The sequence below is a fragment of the Sapajus apella genome, unplaced genomic scaffold (genome assembly GCF_009761245.1).
Source record: "Sapajus apella isolate SASKATOON/1434 unplaced genomic scaffold, GSC_monkey_1.0 scaffold1, whole genome shotgun sequence".
Classification (NCBI taxonomy): Eukaryota; Metazoa; Chordata; class Mammalia; order Primates; family Cebidae; genus Sapajus; species Sapajus apella.
Window position 1 is genome coordinate 68,928,880 of NW_022436941.1, and position 22,898 is coordinate 68,951,777.

General features: G+C 39.8%; 1 protein-coding gene and 1 long non-coding RNA gene across 9 annotated transcripts in view; one reads left to right on the forward strand and one right to left on the reverse strand.

Moving 5' to 3' along the window:
• RAD17 (RAD17 checkpoint clamp loader component) overlaps positions 1-22,898 on the reverse strand; it is a 44,239-nt gene that overhangs the window by 14,613 nt on the left and 6,728 nt on the right. For 7 of the 8 annotated variants that reach the window (XM_032279006.1, XM_032279017.1, XM_032278988.1 and 4 more), the window contains 10 exons: positions 18,338-18,494; positions 15,865-16,001; positions 15,009-15,061; positions 14,799-14,924; positions 14,637-14,706; positions 9,300-9,411; positions 5,292-5,474; positions 3,694-3,779; positions 3,434-3,580; positions 1,041-1,190 (listed from right to left, as the gene is read on the reverse strand). In XM_032279006.1, the coding sequence (XP_032134897.1) occupies positions 1,041-1,190; positions 3,434-3,580; positions 3,694-3,779; positions 5,292-5,474; positions 9,300-9,411; positions 14,637-14,706; positions 14,799-14,924; positions 15,009-15,061; positions 15,865-16,001; positions 18,338-18,494 (1,221 nt within the window). The remainder of the gene's footprint in view (positions 1-1,040; positions 1,191-3,433; positions 3,581-3,693; positions 3,780-5,291; positions 5,475-9,299; positions 9,412-14,636; positions 14,707-14,798; positions 14,925-15,008; positions 15,062-15,864; positions 16,002-18,337; positions 18,495-22,898) is intronic. The other variant, XM_032279041.1, reaches the window with a different exon arrangement.
• On the forward strand, positions 7,075-7,597 carry LOC116552374. Its single transcript, XR_004269354.1, has 2 exons — positions 7,075-7,156; positions 7,486-7,597. It is a non-coding gene; the product is annotated as an uncharacterized LOC116552374 (long non-coding RNA).

Consider the following 22,898-nt stretch of genomic DNA (forward strand, 5'->3'; position numbering starts at 1 on the left):
CCAGCTAATTTTTTTGTATTTTAGTAGAGACAGGGTTTCACTGTCTTGGCCAGACTGGTTTTGAACTCCTGGCCTCGTGATCTACCTGCCTCGACCTCCCAAAGTGCTGGGATTGCAGACCTGAGCACTGAGCTTGGCTGACACATTGTTATTAATAGTCACCATGTTATACAAAATATCTCTTGAACTTAAAACTTATTCCTGCTGTCTAACTGAAATTTTATATACTAGGGATTTCTGTTTTCCAATCAACATTTTCAGGTTGAACTAGTATTTCTAATTTTGTTTTTCTTTTTCTTGTAGATATGGGATCTCACTGGACCAGTTGTCCAGGCTGGTCTCAAACTTGGGCTCTTCTTGTCTCAGCCTTCCAAATTGCGGGGATTACAGGTGTGAGCCACCATGCCTGGCCCTAAAGTTTATGTTTAATTGAAACTAAAATATAAATACGCAGCTGGGTGCAGTGGCTGACACCTGTAATCCCAGTACTTTGGGAGGCTGAGGTGGGCGGATCACTTGAGGTCAGGAATTCAAGACTAGCCTGGCCAACATGGTGAAACTCTGTCCGTCTCTACTAAACATTAAAAAATGAGCTGGGTGTGGAGGCACGCACCTGTAATCCCAGCTATTTGGGAGACTGAGGTGGAAGAATTGCTTGAACCTAGGAAGCAGACGTTGCAGTGAGCTACTACACTCCGGCCTGGGTGACAGAGTTACTCTGTCTTAATTTAAAAAAACAAATAAAAAATAAATTATAACTATGCTTTGATTCCAATAAAACTAATAAATAAAACATGTTATATGTATTCAAATTTTGATCGTCTTTTTTCCTTTAAAAAATTGTACAAGCGTTTAAGAGTTACCTTTCTATGTTTTATAAAAACTCAGAATCTAATTGTGGACTTTGGCAACTATTTTGTTAAAAATGAAACATTTTTTCCTTTGTTATGTTTTAAAGGAAATAACAGCTTTGAATTATAATTCATGTACCATAAAGTTCACATATTAAAAGTATACAATTCTTTTTTTTTTTTTTTTACCTTTTTACTTATTAGAAACCACTGGGGTTTGTGCAAGGGTCGAAAACTTGATCCTCCTCCTTGGCAATGAGCATATCCTCGGGCTTTGTTGGAATGTATCACACCTCTTGTAGCTACAGATGTGCTATATTCCCTGAGTAAAGAGCGTGTCTAACAAATGAGAAAGATGTGAAAGAAAATAGATTTATAAAAGAGCATTACTGGTATTCCTGACATACACAAATTAGTTTCTATGTGTTCACTTTCTTCAACATTACTACAGCCCTATAAAAAACAGCACTACAAACTTATTTAAAGCAAATTCCACTGGGACATATCAATCAAATACAATGTGTAAAGCCTGACTAGATCTTGGACAGGGGTGGGGGAAACAACTTCAAATACATTTTTGAGGCAAATGAGAAAATCTGAATAGGGACAATATATTGCTAGATTAATGTTAACTTTCTTAGGTATAATAATGCTATGGCAGTTGTATTAGAACAATGTCCTTATGCATGCTTAAGTGTCATGATGTTCCCAACTATTAATACTTTCCAATCATTTAGCCAAAAACAAATGTGTAAATATATAGAGAGATCAAGAAAATGTGGCAAAATATGCAACTGGCAAACAAAAGTTAAGGATATGCAGCTATTCATTGTACTATCATTTAAAAAATTTTTAAAATTTGTTTGGGTACCTAGTAGCTGCACGTATTTATGAGGTACATGAGGTAATTTGACACTGGCATACAATGCATAATCATCACCTCAAGGCAAATAGGGTATCCATTATTTCAAGCATTTATCCTTTGTGTCACAAACAATTCAATTACAGTGTTTTCATTATTTTGTATTATTATCTAAGACAGGGTCCTGGTCTCTTGCCCAGTCTGGAGCACAGTGGCACGATTGCAACTCACTATAACCTCAAATTCTTGAGCTCAGGTGATTCTCCCACCTCCGCCTCCTGAGTAGCTGGGACCACCTATGCCCAAGGAATTTTCTTGGTATTTTTTTTATAGAGACAGGGTTTTGTCATGTTACTCCGGTTGGTCTCGAACTCATGAGCTCAAGTGAGTTCTGCCTGCCTCAGCCTCTGTAAGTGCTGGGTTTACAGGTGTGCCCTACTGAGCCCGGCCTTAATTTAATACTTATAACACACAGAAATATTAACATATCAAAACAGTGTTGTCCAACAGAACTTCCTGTAATGATGGAAATGTTTTGTATCTGGGCTGTTAAATAAAGCGGCCATCAGCCACATGCAGTTATCAAGCACTGGAGATGTGGCTAGTATGACTGAGAAACCGAATTTTTAATTAAATTTAAGTGTCAATAGCTACATGTGGTTGGTGGCTGTTGTACTGGTAAGGGCAGTGTTAAGATGTTAAGAAAAAAATGTAAATTTTATAGTAAATACTTACAAATATGTAAAAGAAATACATTTTAAAAACTAGCAGAAAGTGTAGCAACATGTACAGTTCTTTCACTTGTATCTACTTTTTAATGGTTGTCAAATTTTGAGTATACATTAATTTGAAAATCAGGAAACGAGCTGGGATCAGGCGTGGTGGCTCACGCCTGTCATCTCAGCACTTTAGAGGCCAGGGCAGGTAGATCGCTTGAGCTCAGGAGTTCGAGACCAGCATGGGTAATATAGTAAAACCCTGTCTATAAAAAAAAAAAAAAGAAATTAGCGGGGCGTAGTGGTGCTTGCCTATAGTCCCAGCTACTGGATGAGGGAGTGCCTGAGGTTGGAGGATCACTTGGGCCCAGAAAGCCAAGGTTGCAGTGAGCCGTGTTTGTACCACTACACTCCAGCCAGGGCAAAAAAGTAAGATACTGTCTCAAAAAAAATAAATATAAGAAAAAGAAAATAACTTGGTAATGGTGGTGTGTGCCTGTATTCCCAGCTACTTGGAAGGCAGGGACAAAAGGTTTCCCCTAAACCCAGTAGTTCAAGATCAGGCTGGGTAACACAGCTATAGCTACAGCTTCCTCTGAAAAAACAAAAAACCATAACCACAAAACCAGAAAATAATTTTAGAGACCGGGGTGGTAGCTCACACTTGTAATCCCAGCACTTTAAGGGGCTCAGGCAAGAGGACTGTCTGAGCCAAGGAATTTGAGACCAGCCTGAGCAACACAGTGAGACCCTGTCTCTATGCACACACCTACACACACACACACACACACACACACACACACACACACACACAAACTTTAGAAACAATTGGTGTTGTATTATCAGTAGCGAAATCAGAATTGCTACTGAAGCTTCATTATAAACACTGAGTTGGATACATTAACTTTAGCATAGTTATGAAGAATGCCAGGCAATTAGGAATAAAAGTAAACTTTCTTAATTCTAAGGAAATACTGATAAACATGTAAGTCAAATGGTCTTACATTCCAGTCACCACTGAGGATATCTGCAAAACTTAGAAATTCACTGGCTCTCACAATATCATCAATTTCCATGAAGAAATCTATGTAGTTTTGGTGCAGATATAAATTAAATAAGTCTCCCGGCATATGTGACATTTCTACTACCTCCTATTAAAAAAAGCATAGATACATAAATTTGGTAAAAATGTAATGGTCAGATATATATGCACACAAATAATATAACTTTTGTAACCTGTACTAAGTGTCATCAAAGATCTTACCTCAGGTTCAACAAGTAATGTATCACGTTCATATTCTGATAAATGAGAGGGCAACCGAGATGAATCTAATTCTGTTGAAGATGTCCCTATAAAAAATTTCTGAAATTATTAAATATATTCTTTATAATTATATAGCACCTCTTATTTGAACATTTTGAAAACTTTAGACATACAATGCCAACACAGTAAGCAAACTGTTAAAAAATAATAAATAAACAACTGGAAGAAAGCACCCATTTTTTCCATATTAGCAAGAGCTAAATTTAGAATTCTGATGCTTAGATTATGGCTTTTCTACACTTAAAATATTCTATTTCCTAATGCACTCTCATTTCATTTTTTCCAGCTTTGGGTTGCTTTCTTCCCTTGATTCTCATCTCAATACAGTGGTCTTTACTCTTTTATTTACGATGTAGGAAGATGGTGTTCTCTACATGAGAGAATAAGAATTCCATTCACTAATGCAAGAAAGAGATAATAAATGTATGTTGGGGAGGAAAAGAATGGGGGGAAGGAAAAGAATCAGGTGGGAATAGTCACTCAGGTTCAAAGTAAGAGGATCCAGTGACAGAGGAGTGTCCTCACTGCCACCTAAATGATGCCCATTTCATTTTCCTCAGATGATATGAAGTTTTCCATTTAGAAATCCCAATTTCTGAGTTCATGTCCTTTGCAGGGACATGGATGAAGCTGGAAACCATCATTCTCAGCAAACCGACACAAGAACAGAAAATCACACACTGCACGTTCCCACTTATAAGTAGGTGTTGAACAATGAGAACACATGGACACAGGGAGGGGAACATCATACACCGGGGCCTGCTGGTGGGGGTGGGGGGCTGTGTTAGGGGAGGGATAGCATTAGAAGAAATACCTAATGTAGATGATCAGGTGAGCAAACCACCATGGCAAGTGTATACCTATGTAACAAACCTGCATGCTCTGCACATGTACCCCAGAACTTAAGCGTTTAAAAAAAGAAAAAAAGAAAGAAAAGAAATCCTAATTTCTTTCATTTAGGATCATTAGAGTGAAAATAGGCATTTACTATCAAAAGGAGGGACAATTTGGGAGACTGCAGATGGGCAACAGGGAGGGGAGGAACTGAGAGGGGGCAGTCATCAAAAAAGACAGAAAGGGCAATAAACGTCTTTTGTTGGGGAGACACCAGGCTTGTAAACTAGATAAATACAAGAGGACTGAAAGAAACCTTAAACTACCTTATTTGTCTAAGCCACTGGCGGCTGGAGCCCAGTGGGGTTTAGGCTACCAAACCCTTAGAGGACTTTAGGCTACCAACACTTGCCACTAAAAGTCTAGATGATCTGCTCTCTTACCTTCTGCAAACTATAATTTTAAAGATTTACATGCATGGATATGGTCTACAATACCATGTTTTTATTTTTAATCATCCTGCTCACGGTCAGAAAATACTCTATTTTCCTACTACATCTTAGGCCTAGGCAGACAGCATCTGACCTAGCTCTAGCTCTCAGAGCAGAACCAAAATACATGACATTTTTTAAAAGGTGACATTTTATTTCCATCTTAAGACTATGTGACATCCAACAGATCTAAAAAATGTAAAAATTTCTTACTTTTACAATATAGAATTTTCCCCAAAGCTCTGAAGAGAAACAGAGAAACATCTTTGCCACCAATAGCTTGGACCTCTTGACTTTCAAAAACCCTATCAGGTTTTTTTCTTCGTTTTGATTTTGACAGCACAGCATCTGATTTTAGAGACATTCCTTTCTTCCTTGGCCGTAAGTTGTTTTCTCCTGAATAATATACACCCAAGTGACAATATTTAAATTAAAATGTGAAAATTAAAACTAAAAACACTTCAGTGTTTTTAGTGTAATATAAATATAGTTACACTAAATATTTTAATTAAATTATATTTTCCTAATAACCAAAAATTATAAATGACATTAACTGAGTCAGAGTTATCTTTGGGTTACTAACATTAAAATAGAATAAAGTGTTATTTGAAAGTTATTTCATAATGCAGATTTCAAACTTTCACATGCACAATAGCACAGTCTCTAATAGGCTGATATTCCTCATCCAAAAATTCAAACCCCAAAATGCTCCAAAATATGAAACTTGCAGTGCTAATATGAGGCTCAAAGAAAATGCTCACTGGAGCACTTTGTATTTCAGATTTTCGGATGAGGGATTTTCAATTGGTATACTGCAAATATTCTAAAATCTAAAAAGAATCTACAATCCTTCTATTCCCAAGCATTTCAAATAAAGGATATTCAACCTGTTAGTCATATCACCTTGGTTTCTCATGGTGTTATTTGAAAGGTACTGTTATTGGCATGTGATACACATGAATTTAATCTTCATAATAACCCTGTGAGAGGAGAATTTTTTTTTTTTTTTTTGAGATGGTGTCTTGCTCTGTCACTCATGCTGGAGTGCAGTGGTGTGATCTCGGCTAACCACAACCTGTGCCTCCTGTGTTCAAGTGATTCTCCTGCCTCAGCCTTCCAAGTAGCAGGGGTTACAGGCATATGCCCGGATAATTTTTTGTATTTTTAGCAGAGACAGGGTTTCACCATGTTGGCCAGGCTGGTCATGACCTCCTAATCTCAAGTAATCCACCTGACTTGGCCTCCCAAAGTGCTGGGATTATAGGTGTGAGCCACCACACCCTACCTTTTTTTTTTTTTTTTTTTTTTTTGACACAGGGTCTGGGTCTATCACCCAGGCTGGAGTACAGCGGCACAATCATAGCTCACTGAAGGCTGAACCTCCAGGCTCAAGCGATCCTCCCACCTCAGCCTCTCAAGTAGCCAGGACTACAGGTATGCACCTGGCTAAATTTTTTAAAATTAGAGATGAGGTCTCGCTATGTTGCTCAGGCTGATATAAGACTCCTGAAGTTGAAGCTTCCTTCCACCTTAGTCTCCTACAATGTTGGGATAACAGGCATGAGCCACTGCACCTGACCAAGAATTATTATTAGACAGTTAATAAAATGAGATATAAAGGGGTTTAAAGAGGTTAAATAACTGGCTCAAGGTCATCAGTGAGTGAGTGACTGGAATCCAGGCAGTCTGGTTTTGTAATCTATGTTTAACAACCTCTCTATTGATGTTGAGAGTACCCAATTTATGAATATGCATGTGATCAAATTTATTTATTTATTTTTTTTTCTTAATTTTTTTGTAGAGACAAGGTCTTGCTATGTTGACCCGGCTGGTTTCAAACTCCTAGGCTCAACTGATTCGCCAACCTTGGCTTCAGACAAGAGTCACCATGCCTGCTCCAAATTTCATTTTTATGTCTACTATTTAGAACTCAAGTACATGCCCTAAAAGCTGCTAAAAACAGCAGAAAGAGCACAGGATCTGCATTTGAATCAATGTACTGTCTATCTCATTAGGCTGATATGAGAATTAAATGAAAAAACGTAATTGCTAACATAGTTTCTGGCCCACTCTTTAAGGTCAAATTGTTTTTTTTTTGTTTTTTTTTTTGTTTTTTTTTGAGTCGGAGTTTCGCTCTTGTTACCCAGGCTGGAGTGCAATGGCGTGATCTCGGCTCACCGCAACCTCTGCCTCCTGGGTTCAGGCAATTCTCCTGCCTCAGCCTCCTGAGTAGCTGGGATTACAGGCACGCGCCACCATGCCCAGCTAATTTTTTTGTATTTTTAGTAGAGACGGGGTTTCACCATTTTGACCAGGATGGTCTCGATCTCTTGACCTCGTGATCCACCCGCCTTGGCCTCCCAAAGTGCTGGGATTACAGGCGTGAGCCACCGCGCCCGGCCCTAAGGTCAAATTGTTAACATTAAGCATTAAATATCTGCTAAATGCCTTCTGATAAGGACAATGCAGTAAACTATGATCATTACAGTGAAAACATAACTCATTGCCATTAGTGAAGCTATAGTTTTGCTACATCATGGTTATTCACACTTTTTACATATTAATGGGAAATAAATTTATTAAACATATAAATTATCGTAAAAATAATTTCAAAAGTAAACCTACCTCAGCACAATACTATTAAACTGATTAATGGCTGGCCATTTACTGAGCACTTAATATGAATCAAGCATTGTAAGAAGCACTCTATAAGTATCACCTTAAATATTCTTCACAGAACCCTAACGTGTAAGTTCTCACATAAAAGGTGAGTAAAAAGGGGCACAGAAAGATAGAGTCACCTGCATAGGCCTATATAACTGGTAAGTGGCAGAGGCAGAATTTTTATAATGGAAGTCTCATTCTAAATTAACTTTGAAAGGTCAACTAACTCAAACAGAAACAAGGATACATACTACAACACATTCATATAAGGGTATGTATGCATGTGTACCTATTTCTTTTTAAGCCACTGTTTCAATAAAAAAGGATAGGTATAGATCAAATATAAGTTAAAATGTTTATTTTGGCTGGCGTGGTGGCTCATGCCTGTAATCCCAGAACTTTGAGAGGCTAAGGCAGGTGGATCACTTGACGTCAGGAGTTAACAACCAGCTTGACCAACATGGTGAAACTCTGTCTCTACTAAAAATTAAAAAAAAAAAAAATTAGCTGGGCATGGTGACAGGTGCCTGTAATCCCAGCTACTCGGGAGGCTGAGGCAGGAGAATTGCTTGAACTTGGGAGGCAGAGGTTGCAGTGAGCTGAGATCATGCCATTGCACTCCAGCCTGGGCAACAAGAGTCAAACTCCATCTCAAAAAAATAAATTAATTAGGCCAGGCGTAGTGGCTCACGCCTGTAATCCAAGCACTGTGGAGGCCAAGGCTGGCAGATCACCTGAGGTCGGGAGCTCAAGACCAGCCTGACCAACATGGTGAAACCCTGACTTTAAAAATAAATAAATAAATAAATAAAATAAAAAATAATAAATTAATTAGGCTGGGAAAGGTGGCTCACACCTGTAATCCCAGCACTTTGGGAGGCCAAGGCAGGTGGATCACCTGAGGTCAGGAGTTGAAGACTAGCCTGACCAACATAGTGAAACTCCGTCTCTACTAAAAATACAAAAAATTAACTGGGCATGGTGGCTCATACCTGTAATCCCAGCTACTCAGGAGGCTGAGGCAGAAGACCACCTGAACTTGGGAGGCAGAGGTTGTGGTGAGCCGAGATCGTGCCATTGCACTCTAGCCTGGGCAACAAGAGCGAGACTCTGTCTCCTTCATTCATTCATAAATAAAAGTTTATTGGCCAGGCGAGGTGGCTCACACCTGTAATGCCAATACTTGGGGATGCCGAGGCAGGTGGATCACTTGAGGTCAGCAGTTCGAGACCAGCCTCACCAACACCTTACCAACATGGTGAAACCCTGTCTCTACTAAAAATACAAAAATTAGCTGGGTGTGGTGGTGTACGCCTGTAGTCCCAGCTACTCAGGAAGCTGAGGCAGGAGAACCACTTGAACTAGGGAGGTGGAGGTTGTGGTGAGCCGAGATCTGACCAATGCACTCCAGCCTGGTGACAAAGCAAGACTCTGTCTCAAAAAAAAAAAAAAAAAAAAAAAAAAAAAAAAAAAAATTTATTTTGATTTCTTGAATGAATAATTAAGAGAAAGTCAGTCACTTATATAATGCCACATGACTGTATCTTCCATAGTTACCTTTTGAAGAAGAAAACTGGAGGCTGTTTATTGCACTTCTGATATCACCAGAACATCCTTGACAGAGCAACTCTAGAACAGTTTTGTCAGGGACAGTAATTTTTCCTCCATTCTAAAATTAAAAAATTAAATTTAAAAAAAAGGTATTTTCTTAAAAATAACAACAACAAAAAACCCCAACCTATTTTCTAAACTTAAAGAAAGTAAATTAGATTCTTTTAAACTTAAATACTAAAAAGGACTGGACACGATGGCACATTCCTGTAATCTCAGCAATGTGGGGGAGGCTGAGGCAAAAGGAACACTTGAGCTCAGGAGTTCGAAACCAGCCTAGGCAAGATAGGAAGACCTTATCTCTACAAAACATCAGAAGAATTAGCTGGGCATGGTGGTGTGAGCCTGTAGTCCCTGCTACTTCTGAGGCTAAGATTCTAGGATCGCTTGAGCCCTGGTGATGAAGGCTGCAGTGATCTATAATTTTGCCACTGGACTCCAGCCTGGGCAATAGGGCCAGAAAAAAAAAATTACCTTAAAATAATAATAAAAAACTAAAAAGCCTCCATGTTAAACACTGGTCTATGAATGGTACAAGCATCAATAACTTATTACAGTTTAAGGTAAACTTTCAGGAAATATTAAATACTGCATTTTTTTACTTTTTCACTTTGACCCTGTTGTATTTTAAACTTTTTACTTTTTCTCACTATATACACACAGATATATATCAACCTATATATGTACACACACATACACACAAAAAACCCCTCAAAATGCAATAGAATGTGATAAAATTAAATACACACAAAATAATCTGATATATTTACAAAATTTACATGAAAATTCCTTTACTAGGGTTTTCAGCATATTATATAGTCTGGTGAGGACGAAAAAGCCACCATTACTCCAATTATTTCTTTTTTTTTTTTTTTTTTAAACTGGAGCCATTTGAACTGATCAAGTCACTTAAAAAACACTTTTTTCTTGACACAAGGTCTCACTATTATCATCCAGGCTGGGCTTGAGCTCCTGGGCTCAACCAATCCTCCCATTTCAGTCTTTGTAGCTGGGACTACAGGCATGCACCATGGCTCAATTTGCAGTTCTCATGCTTATAGTAGAGAATGTAGTTTTTTGTTTTTTTTTTTTTTTTTTTTAGAAGGGGGTTTTGTCCTTGTTACCCAGGCTGGAGTGCAATGGCGCGATCTCGGCTCACCGCAACCTCCGCCTCCTGGGTTCAGGCAATTCTCCTGCCTCAGCCTCCTGAGCAGCTGGGATTACAGGCACGCGCCACCATGCCCAGCTAATTTTTTGTAGTTTTAGTAGAGACGGGGTTTCACCGTGTTGACCAGGATGGTCTCGATCTCTTGACCTCGTGATCCACCCGCCTCGGCCTCCCAAAGTGCTGGGATTACAGGCGTGAGCCACCGGCGCCCGGCCAGAGAATGTAGTTTTTTTTTGAGACAATGTCTCGCTCTGTCACCCAGGCTGGAGTACAGTGATGCAATCTCAGCTCACTGCAGCCTCCGCCTCCTGGGTTCAAGCAATTCTGCCTCAGCCTCCCAAGTAGCTGGGACTACATGTGTGCACCACATCCAACTAATCTTTGTATTTTTAGTAGGGACAGGATTTCACCATGTTGGCAAGGCTGTTTTTGAACTCCTGACCTCAAGTGATCTGTCCGTCTCAGCCTTCCAAAGTGCTGGGATTACAGCGTAGTTTTTTTGTTTTTTTTTTGAGACAGAGTCTCGCTTTGTCACCCAGGCTGGAGTGCAATGGCACAATCTTGGCTCACTGCAGCCTCCAACTCCCGGGTTCATGCGACTCTCCTGCCTCAGCCTCAGGAGTAGCTGGGATTACAAGTTCCCGCCGTACCATCATGCCCAGCTAATTTTTATAGTTTTAGTAGAGACGGTTTCTCCATGTTGTCCAAGTTGGTCTCAAACTCCTGATCTCAGTTGATCCACCCACCTCGGCCTCCCAAAGTGCTGTGATTATAGGCGTGAGCCACTGCACCCAAAGTAGGGTAGTTTTTTTTTTTTAAAGACCTAAATATGCAAGTAATCCTACCATCCAGAACTAATCACACTTAGCATTTCTGTGTACTTTTTTTCTAATATGCATAGGTTTATATGTGTGTGTGTGTATATATATATATGTGTGTATATGTGTGTGTGTGTGTATATACATGTATGTATTTTGTTATTCACCCTGTTTGTTTCAGCATAGTAAATTAGGGCCAGAACCAAACTTTAATCCCATCTGATACTTTGCATAGTGCCTGCCACGTATCAAGGGCTGATGACATAATTTCTTTTTTGTGATGGAGTTTTGCTCGTTGCCCAGGCTGGAGTGAAATGGCACAATCTCGGCTCACTGCAACCTCCGCCTCCCAGGTTCAGGCGACTCTCCTGCCTCAGCCTCCCAACTAGCTCGGATTACAGGCACCCGCCACCATGCCCAGCTAATTTTTGTATTTTTAGTAGAGATAGGGTTTCCCCATGTTGGTCAGGCTGGTCTCAAACTCCCAACCTCAGGTGATCCGCCCACCTTGGCCTCCCAAAGTGCTGGAATTACAGACGTGAGCCACCTTGCCTGGCCTGATGACATAATTTCTATTGATAGTGTTACATAATTTTGCCCCTTTAAAAAAAGATTTTTTTTTTTTTTGAGATGGAGTCTTGCTCTGTTGCCCAGGATAGAGTGCAGGGGTGTGATCTCGGCTCACTGACACCTCTGCCTCCCAAGTTCAAGTGATTCTTCTGCCTCAGCCTCCCAAGTAGCTGGGACTACAGGCGCGTGACAACCACCTGGCTAATTTTTTGTATTTTTAGTAGAGATGGGGTTTCACTGTGTTAGCCAGGATGGTCTCGATCTCCTGACCTTGTGATCTGCCCGCCTAAGCCTCCCAAAGTGCTGGGTTACAGGCATGAGCCACTGCGCCCAACCAAAAAAAATTTTTTTTTAGAGATAGGGTCTAGCTCTGTCCATGACAGACTACAGTCGTGTCACCAAGATCACTGCAGCCTCAAACTCCTGGGCTCCAGCGATCCTCCTTCCTCAGCCTTCTGAGTAGCTGGGACTACAGGAGCGTACCACCATGCCCAGTTAACTTTTTAAGAAATCTTTTGTAGGCTGAGCACTGTGGCTCACATCTGTAATTCCAGCACTTTGGGAGGCTAAGGCAGGCAGATTGCTTCTAAGGAGTTTGAGACAAGCCTGGGCAACATGGCAAAACCCTGTGTCTACAGAAAATACAAAAAACTAGCCAGGACCAAGTATAATGGCTCAGCCTGTAACCCCAGCACTTAGGGATGCTGAGGTGTGGATGGCTTACTTGATGCCAGGAGTTTGAAAACAGCCTGGCCAACATGGTGAAAACCTGTCTCTACTAAAATACAAATATTAGTTGGATATGATGGTGCATGCCTGTAATTCCACCTTTTGGGAGGCTGAGGCATGAGAATCACTTGAACCTGGAGGCGGAGACGGTAGTGAGCCGAGATTGTACCCCTGCACTACAGCCTAGGCAACAGAGAGAGACCCCATATCAAACAAATAAGCAACAACCAAAAAAAAAAAAACTAGCCAGCTGTGGTGCTACATGTCTGTAGTCCCAGCTACTTGGGAGGCTGAGGTGGGGGCACTGCTTGAGCCTGGGAGGTTGAGGCTGCAGTGAGCCGAGATCATGCCATTGTACTCCAGCTTAGGTAATAGAGTGAGACCCTGCCTTAAAATTTTTTTTTTTTTTTGTAAAGACAGAGTATTGCTATGATACCCAGGCTGGTCTCAAACTCCTGGCCTCAAGCAATCCTCCTGTCTCAGCCTTCCGAAGTACTGGGATTACAGGAACAAGCCACCATACTGGGCCACCTCTCGTTATTTTATTTTTAATGTAACATTAAATTGTGATCATTTTCCATGTCATTAAATATACACATATAATTTTTTTTTAGATGGAGTTTCACTCTTTGTCCAGGCTGGAGTGAACTGGCTTGATCTTGGCTAACTGCAACCTCAGTCCCCCGGGTTCCAGCAATTCTCCTGCCTCAGCCTCCTGAGTAGCTGGAATTACAGGTGCCCGCCACCACACCAGCTAATTTTTGTATTTTTATCAAAGATGGGGTTTTTGCCTTATTGGCCAGGCTGGTCACAAACTCCTGACCTAAGATGATCTGCCCGCCTTGGCCTCCCAAAGTGCTAGGATTACAGGCATGAGCCACCAAGCCTGACCCATTGAATATTTTCAAAACACTAATGGCATAATAATTCATCACAGTAATTGCTTCCTATATTATTGGACTCAGTTTGTTTCTCATTTTTCACTATTAATATCTGTTATTTATTCAGCTAGGTGCTCCACATTAATATGTTTAATCCTCAAAACCTTTCCCTTCGAGATTTCCCTCAGTTCCTGTTGTCGTAGCAGTGCAACAAAAATTATGTTTTATGCAAGAATTGGTTTGTGTTTACCAGTAGGATTCCCTAGAACCATGATGTTGGGAGCAGAAGGTCCATCAGTTTTTTTCTTTTTAACATCATCTTGCTTTGAAATATAGAAAAAAATGACATACTTAAATTGACAAGAGGTCAGGCACAGAGGGTCACGCCTGAAATTTCAGCTCAGATGCTGAGACGGGAGGGTCACTTGAGCCAGGAATTTGAGACGAGCCTGGGCAATAAAGGGAGACCCTATCTCTACAAAAAATAAAAAAATTAGCCAGTCATGGTGGTGCCAGCCTGCAGTCCAAGCTGCTCGGGAAGCTGAGGTGGAAGAACACTTGAGCCCAAGCAGTCGAGGCTGCAGTGAGCCATGATTATGCCACTGTAGTCTAGCCTCAGCAACAGAGTGAGGCCTTGTCTCAAAAAAACAAACAAAAAAAGTGACAACAGCTGTATATGAATGTAAATATACTTTACACTACTGAACTGTATATCTGAAAATGGTTAAGATGATATATTTTATAATACATGTTTGTCATTACAAATTTTTTAAAAAACTTAAAAAAGTGACAACAGGACAATAGAAACAGTTGAATTACTGATAGCTACCATACTTAAATACCAGAAAACATTTTCTTGATGACAGATACAATTTAGAACAGTAAACCAAGCAAAGGAAAAATATACCTCAATGTGAAAGTGAAAGTTTAATAGTAGGAAAATTTTAAAAATCAGAATTTCCTACATTTGCTAAAATGACATGCTTTATGAGTATAACAAAATGTTTTAACTCTAAAAAATTAAAATAATACATGTCGCTAGCTCCTTCAATTTATATAATACTATGTAAGCTTAAGCTGGACTTTCTATAGTTACAAGGTTTACTTAAAGACTTACCTTGTTAGCTTCTATAGTCACTATTCGATTAAGAAATTTCATCATAATTGTTGGTGCCACAGGGTTGAAACTAAAAGTTTTATAAAGAAAGATAGCAGTTAAATGATTAAGTTAAAAATATAGTATGTATATGGTCTTTATAAACAGAAATTTCTGTCTTACCTAATATTTGAGATAGAACATTCTTCCTGAATTTCTTTGGGAAACAATAACCTTTGATTATTATCTCCACTGAGACTGTCAGAGATTATAAATATAAGAGGACATCGACCAATCTTCACATACTTCCTAAAATAACAAAATACAGGAATGTTGAAATTTAAGCCACTTGTCATTTACTTTGGAGTTTTAGAATACTTCACTGAAACTTACCTTAGAACTTCATGTAGAGTATGAGAATCCCGATAAAACTGGTTAGGTAAATCCTATGGAACATAAAAAATAAATAATAATATAGTTTATTCCATTTCATATTTATTTTTCAGATTTATACTTTTTCAGATTTATACTTACACTTAAGCATACTTAAACTTAAAAATATATTTATTCTATATATTTTAAAGAGAACTTTCATAGAAGTTAAAGGAAACATGAAATAGATGATATCCCAAACAGTAATATACATCAATGGGGATCTCAATTTCAGACCAAATTTCTTAGGGTTGCTTTTCAGTTACAGTATTTTCACTGGAAAGTAATTTTCCAAACTTTCCTTTTGCTTTTCTATACTTAAACCATTAAAAATTTAATGTTCCTTATCCTACAGCTATTTCATTCAGGTTTATTAAAAAAGACTTTAGGTTTCTACTATTACAAAGCCTTTGTGCTGTATTTTACCAATATTACTACTATAGAAACAGCTAAAGTTATCATGTAAGGTATATCTCACAACTGTGTGGTCAATAGCTACAGGAAGATTTTAAAAGTTGGCTGGGTGCAATGGCTCCCCAAGGTGGGCAGATCACCTGAGGTCAGGTGTTCAAGACCAGTCTCACCAACGTAGCGAAACCCCATCTCTACTAAATATACAAAAATTCGCCCAGCATGGTGGCAGGTGCCTATAATCCCAGCTACTCAGGAGAGGCTGAGGCTTGAGAATTGTTTCAGTCCAGGAAGCAGAGGGCAGAGGTTACAGTGAGCTAAGATTGCACCACTGAACTCCAGCCTGGGGGTTAAAGGGAGACTTTGTCTCAAAAAAAAAAAAAAAAAAATTTAAAGTTGTCCTTACTTCAACCAGAATTATCTTCTTATCAGTTCTCAGATCATCTCCAAGCATTTGTAACTTGTTATACTTTGTTGCTCTTAGTAGAAACTCCTTGAAAACTGCTATCTGAGACTGATAGGGAAACATATGGAAGCTTGATTCTGAAAGGAAACACATATGCCATTTTTATTTTCAACAAATTGTATAAATTAATATTATACATCTCTATGTACACACACACACACACACTCAAAGCATCTCACAATACTGTAGACTGTTTCCTAATTATGAAAAGTTATTTAAATTTAAAATAGGATATTCCTTTCAAAAGACAAGAGTCAACATGGGGCCAGGCACAGTGGCTCATGACTGTAATCATGAGCCAAGGTAGATCGATTGCTTGACCTCAGGAGTTCAACAGCAGCCTGGGCAACATGGTAAAACCCTGTCTCTACAAAAAAATACAAAAATTAGCCAGGTGTGGAGGCTTGTGCCTGTAGTCCCAGCTACTTGAGGGGCTGCGACGGTGGGGTTCACTTGAGCCTAGGAGGTTGCAGTGAGTTAAGTCTATATTATCATAGAGTGAGACTCTTGCTATTCTTGCTATTTGTTTTCTTTTAATAAGAGTGAGACAGCCGGGTGCGGTGGCTCAAGCCTGTAATCCCAGCACTTTGGGAGGCCGAGGCAGGTGGATCACGAGGTCAAGAGATCGAGGCCATCCTGGTCAACATGGTGAAACCCCGTCTCTACTAAAAATACAAAAAATTAGCTGGGCATGGTGGTGCGTGCCTGTAATCCCAGCTACTCAGGAAGCTGAGGCAGGAGAATTGCCTGAACCCAGGAGGCGGAGGTTGCGGTGAGCCGAGATCGCGCCATTGCACTCCAGCCTGGGTAACAAGAGCGAAACTCCGTCTCAAAAAAAAAAAAAAAAAAAAAAAAAAGGAGTGAGACTCTGTGTAATATAGATTTAACTGACCTAAGAACACAGCTGTCAGTATAACATTCATATAATTGGTAAAAATATTTATGACTTTGGCCTACCAATGAAGAATTTCTAAATGAGTTCCAACACTAGAAAGATGGGAGAAGAAACCCAAAGCAGAAGGCTGCTCCTGGCAAAGAACTCTTCTTGCAGAAGAATCCTATAGAAAAAAGAGAGACCCAAAAGGAGGGCTGGGAGTGGTGGCTCACGTCTGTAATCCCAGCAGTTTGGGAGGCTGAGGCAAGTGGATCGCCTGAAGCCAAGAGTTTGAAACCAGCCTAGCTAACATGCCAAAACCCCATCTCTACTAAAAACACAAAAATTAGCTGGGTGTGGTGGCGCATGCCTGTAATCCCAGCTACTCGGGAGGCTGAGGCATGAGAACAGCTTGCGCCTGGGAGACAGAGGTGGCACTCCAACTTGGGTGACAGAGTGAGAATCTGTCTCGATCAATAAATAAATAAAATAAATTGTTACTATTATCAATTTTTGAATCATTATCTTAAGGTCTCCTTCCAAATTCCAAAGACATCCTTGCCTTTTGCTTTCATTTGATTTTTTTTTAGCAGGTATTTACTGATCTACACTATCTTGGGGCGGCAAGTTTTTTTTTTTTTTTTTTTTTTAACACATTGCAAGGCTTGATTTAACAAATAAAATATCTTATTTAACACTGTCTAACCTCCTAGCCAGATCTTAGAAAAAAGTAGATAAATAGGCTGGGTGCAGTGGCTCACGCCTGTAATCCCAGCACTTTGGGAGGCTGAAGTGGGTGGATAGGCAGATCACGAGACCATCTTGGCTAACACCATGAAACCCCGTCTCTACTAAAAATACAAAAATTTAGCTGGGCTTGGTGGCACGCGCCTGTAGTCCCAGGTACACAGGAGGCTGAGGCAGGAGAATCGCTTGAACCCGGGAGATGGAGGCTGTAGTGAGCCGAGATTGTGCCACTGCACTGCAGCCTGCGCGACAGAGGGACACTCTGTCTTGAAAAAAGTAGATAAATAATGCAAATAGAAGAACATGTTAACAAAACAGTTAAGACTTAATCTTTAAAAAATTCCATTCCCTTCCATTGGAGACATGCTTTTTTTCCTTCTCCTGAAGTAACTTTTTTTTTCTTTTTGAGACAGTGTCTCACTCTGTTGCCGAGCCTGGAGCATGATGATGGTACAATCACAGCTCACTGCAACCTTGAACTCCTGGGCTCAAGTTGACCCTCCCACTTCAGACCAAGTAGTTGGAACTATAGGTGCAGAACACTATACCTAATTTTTTAAATTTCTGTAGACAGGGTCTGGCTATATTGCCCAGCCTGGTCTTTAACTCCTGGCCTCAAGCAATCTTCCTGGCTCAGCCTCCCATGTGAGAGCCACCACACATGGCCTGTGAAATTCCGTCCCTCTGAAACTGGAAAGTATGGGAAAAAATGCACTCATAGAACATTATCTGAAAGGTCCCTTAAGAACAGGTTTTCCCCACTACTTCCACAACCTTCACAGCAAATCTTACCAGTATTAAACATTTCCTTGAAATCATCTTTTTGGAAGTCTGGCAAAACTGGATTAATCCACTCTTGTACTTGAATACCAAGCTCCTTTGATAGTATTTTTATGGTTGTTGTCTTTCCACATCCAGGAGGACCTGTTATTAATAAAATAGATCCACCCTAAAATCAAATACAAATATCAATTAAAAACCCAAATCATTGGAATGCTAGATTATTATCTCTGACTTTTCATTCCAAATATTATTTATTTACTTATATAAGTATTTGCTGAACGTCTCATATAAGCAGACTAAATTTCCTAACAATGCTTGCTGGAATAAACCAACTTTATTATTTTTCTTTTTTTTAATTGCCTTCTTACCCCTTTTGCATACAAAAACATCTGCAAACACGGAAATAAGAGAATCTTAATTCTTCAACTCTAAATTCTGCTTCTGATAATGTCTCAATTCTTGCATGATGTCCCTCCCAAAGACTACTTAGTAACCAAATTAAAACAACTAAACTTGGACTAAATTAGGGAGGCGATGTCTGACACAAAGGTTTTTAGAGATTACCAGAACTCATATAATTTATTCTTAATATAGACATCTCATTGGATGATATAAATTACTGTCATACAAATATAACATTCTTATGGGAAGATCTGTTTGGTTATTAGATTCTTTAAGAAATGCATATTAAGATACATATTTGGGCAGAGCAGGATGGCTCACACCTGTAATTCCAGCATTTTGGGAGGCTGAAGCAGGTAGACTGCTTGAGCCCAGGAGTTTGGGACCAGTCTGGTCAACATGACAAAACCCTGCCTCTATAAAAGAAAAATACAAAACATTAGCTGGGTATGGTGGTGTGTGTCTATGGTCCCAGTTGGTCAGGAGGCTGAAGTGGGAGGATTGCTTGAGCCTGGGAGGTGGAGGCTGCAGTGGGCCAAGATCATGCCACTGCACTCCATCCTGGGCATTAGAGTGAGATCCTGTCTCAAAAAAAAAAAAAAAAAAAAAAAGAAACATATTTACCAGACATAGAACTCTAATGAGAGACTATAGGTTGTGGATCCCAGTAACATTCCTTCATACCATATATTTGATTTAAAAACAAAGTCAAAGCTACAGAAATATCAGAAGATTTTCTACATACAATGGTAGGTTGTAATTCTTAATATTTTTTTCTTTTAATAAGAACCTATGTACTTGGACAAAGAGAGCCTGTTCCACTTTTGAAAAGGGCAGTGCATGAGTTATAGTGCTATTCACTATGAGTTCAAAGTATATGGATCAACAATATACAGTCCACACTCTGTAGTGGTAGACAGCAGTCTCATAAAATCATAATGAAGCTGAAAAATTCCCAGTAGTAATCCAAAACATCATTCACGTTTGTGGTAATGCTGGTGTACAAAAACCTACTGTACTGCCAACTGTATAAAAGTGCAACATGTATACCTCATTGTGTAATACATAATGCTTGATAATTATAATAAACAACTATGTCACTGGTTTATGTATTTACAATGCTGTATCTTTATTATTAGAGTCTACTTGTTCTTATAAAAAAAATAAATAAATAAAAAAGTTGGCCAGATATGGTGGCTCACACCTGTAATCCCAGCACTTTGGGGGGCTGAAGAGGGTGGATCATCTGAGGTCCAGAGTTTGAGACCAGCCTGGCCAACATGGTGAAACCCCGTCTCTACTAAAAAATATACAAAAATTAGCTGGGCGTGGTGGCGCGTGCCTATAGTCCCAGCTACTTGGGAGGCTGAGGCAGAAGAATTGCTTGAACCTGGGAGGCGGAGGTTGCAGTGAGCCGAGATCGCGCCACTGCACTCCAGCCTGGCACCTGTCTGTGAAATTCTGTCTCAAAAAAAAAAAAAAATTGGCCAGGCATGGTTGTGCATGCCTGTAATTTCAGCTACTTGGGAGGCTGAGGCAGGAGAATCGCTTGAACCTGGGAGGCGGAGGTTGTAGTGAGATCACGCCATTGCACTCCAGCCTGGGCAACAAGAGTGAAATGCCGTCTCAAAAAAAAAAAAAAAAAAAGGTTAACTATAAAACAGCCTCAGGCAAGTCCTTTAGGAGGTACTGCAGAAGAAGGCACTGTTTTATAAGACATGACAGCTCCTTATGTGTTGTTGCCCCTGAAGACCTTCCAGTGGGACAAGGTGTAGAGGTGGAAAACAGTGCTATTAATGATCCTCACCTGTGCAGGCCTAGGCTAATGTGTGTGTTTGTGTCTTATTTCTAATTTTAAAAACATTTTTAAAAAGTTAAAAAATTAATACAAGAGTTTATAGAATAAAGACATAAAGAAAGAAAACACTTTTGTGTAGCCCTACCATGTATTTGTATTTTACGCTAAATGTTATGAAAGAATCTAAAAGTTTATAAAGTAAAAAAGCTACATAAAGTTCTTAAAATGGCCTATACAAAAAGTTCCAGTAAGTGAAGCTTATTTAAACAAAAAACTTTTTAAGTTTACTATAGTCTAAGTGTACAATGTTTATAAAAGTCTACAATGGTGCACAGTAATGTTCTTAGATCGTCACTAACCACTCACACTCACTGACTTACCCAAACCAACTTCCAGTCCTACAAGTTCCATTCATGGTAAGTTCCCTATATAAATGTATAATAGCATTTTTTATCTTTTATAACCACGTTTTTACCAAACTTTTTTTTTTGAGACAGAGTTTCGTTCTGTTGCTCAGGTTGGAGTGCAGTGGCATGATCTCAGCTCACCGCAACTTCCATCACCTGAGTTCAAGTGATTCTTGTGCCTCCCGAGTAGCTGGGACTACAAGCACACACCAACATGCCTGGTTAATTTTTGTATTTTTAGTAGAGATGGGGTGTCACAATGTTGGCCAGACTGGTCTTGAATTCCTGACCTCAGGTGACCCACCCGCCTTGACCTCCCAAAGTGCTGGGATTACAGGCATGAGCCACCAAGCCTGGCCTTTTCACTGTACTTTTAAATGGTATGGTTTAGGTATGTTTATTTATACACATAGTTCCCACTGTGTTACAATTGTCTACAGTATTCAATACAGTAACATGCTGTACAAGTTTGTAGCATAGGAGCAAGAGGCTATACCATACAGCCTAGGTGTATACCAGGCTATACCACAGGTTTGTGTAAGTTTTGTATTAAGTATATTCTATGATATTCTCATAACAATGAAATCACCTAATGATGCATTTCCCAGAATGTATCCCCATCATTAATTGAAGCATGACTGCACATTAATTAAGATATCTTTAAACAGAAACACATATAAAACAAGGTTATATATTGATAGGCTGACAAAAATGTTGTGACCAGAGGTTGGCAGAAGCCTAATTTAGTGTTTTCCTTAGAAACAGTGGTTCAGTATTTGCTAATTCAGCAACTTTATAGAATACAACTACCTTGAATAATGAGGACTATAATATCAGACAGATCACTTCTTTACAAAGAAAATGAAGCCTATGCACAGGTATTACACATTTTTTTATGCAATATACTGAAGTGCCTGTTTTCTGACAGAGTAGGTATAGCCACATAGCAAATTTCCCTTCCAGTAAGAGAACTAGGAGGTAGTTTCTTATCAGAACATTATAACATAAAGACTTTTGTTAATCTCATTATCTACACTGTAACAGAGTTTTATGGAATTTTGAAGGAAAGAAGTTGCCCTAAAAACTTAAACTCTGCAAATATTTGGTGTATTGTACTTAAAATAAACTTTGAAAAGTAAATTTAGTTTGCCCATTGATAAATCCAGATCCTACCTTTTTTTTTTTTTGAATAAAAATGTTTTCTGGCCGGGCGCGGTGGCTCAAGCCTGTAATCCCAGCACTCTGGGAGGCCGAGGCGGGTGGATCACGAGGTCAAGAGATCGAGACCATCCTGGTCAACATGGTGAAACCCTGTCTCTACTAAAAATACAAAAAATTAGCTGGGCATGGTGGTGCGTGCCTGTAATCCCAGCTACTCAGGAGGCTGAGGCAGGAGAATTGCCTGAACCCAGGAGGCGGAGGTTGCGGTGAGCCGAGATCACGCCATTGCACTTCAGCCTGGGTAACATGAGTGAAACTCCGTCTCAAAAAAAAAAAAAAAAAGTTTTCTAATTACTGACATCACTGAAACTTTTGTAAAATAAAGGGTAAGTGATTTGGGCTAGGCATGGTGGCTCTTGTGCCTATTAATTCTGGCACTGTGGGATGCCAAAGTAGGAGGGCTACTTGAGGCCAGGAGTTCAAGACCAGTGTGGGCAACATCACAAGACCCTATCTCTACAAAATTTAAAAAAAAAAATTAGCCAGGGCCGGGCACGGTGGCTGAAGCCTGTAATCCCAGCACTTTGGGAGGCCGAGGCGGGTGGATCACGAGGTCAAGAGATCGAGACCATCCTGGTCAACATGGTGAAACCCCGTCTCTACTAAAAATACAGAAAAAATTGGCTGGGCATGGTGGCGCGTGCCTGTAATCCCAGCTACCCAGGAGGCTGAGGCAGGAGAATTGTCTGAACCCAGGAGGCGGAGGTTGCGGTGAGCCGAGATCGCGCCATTGCACTCCAGC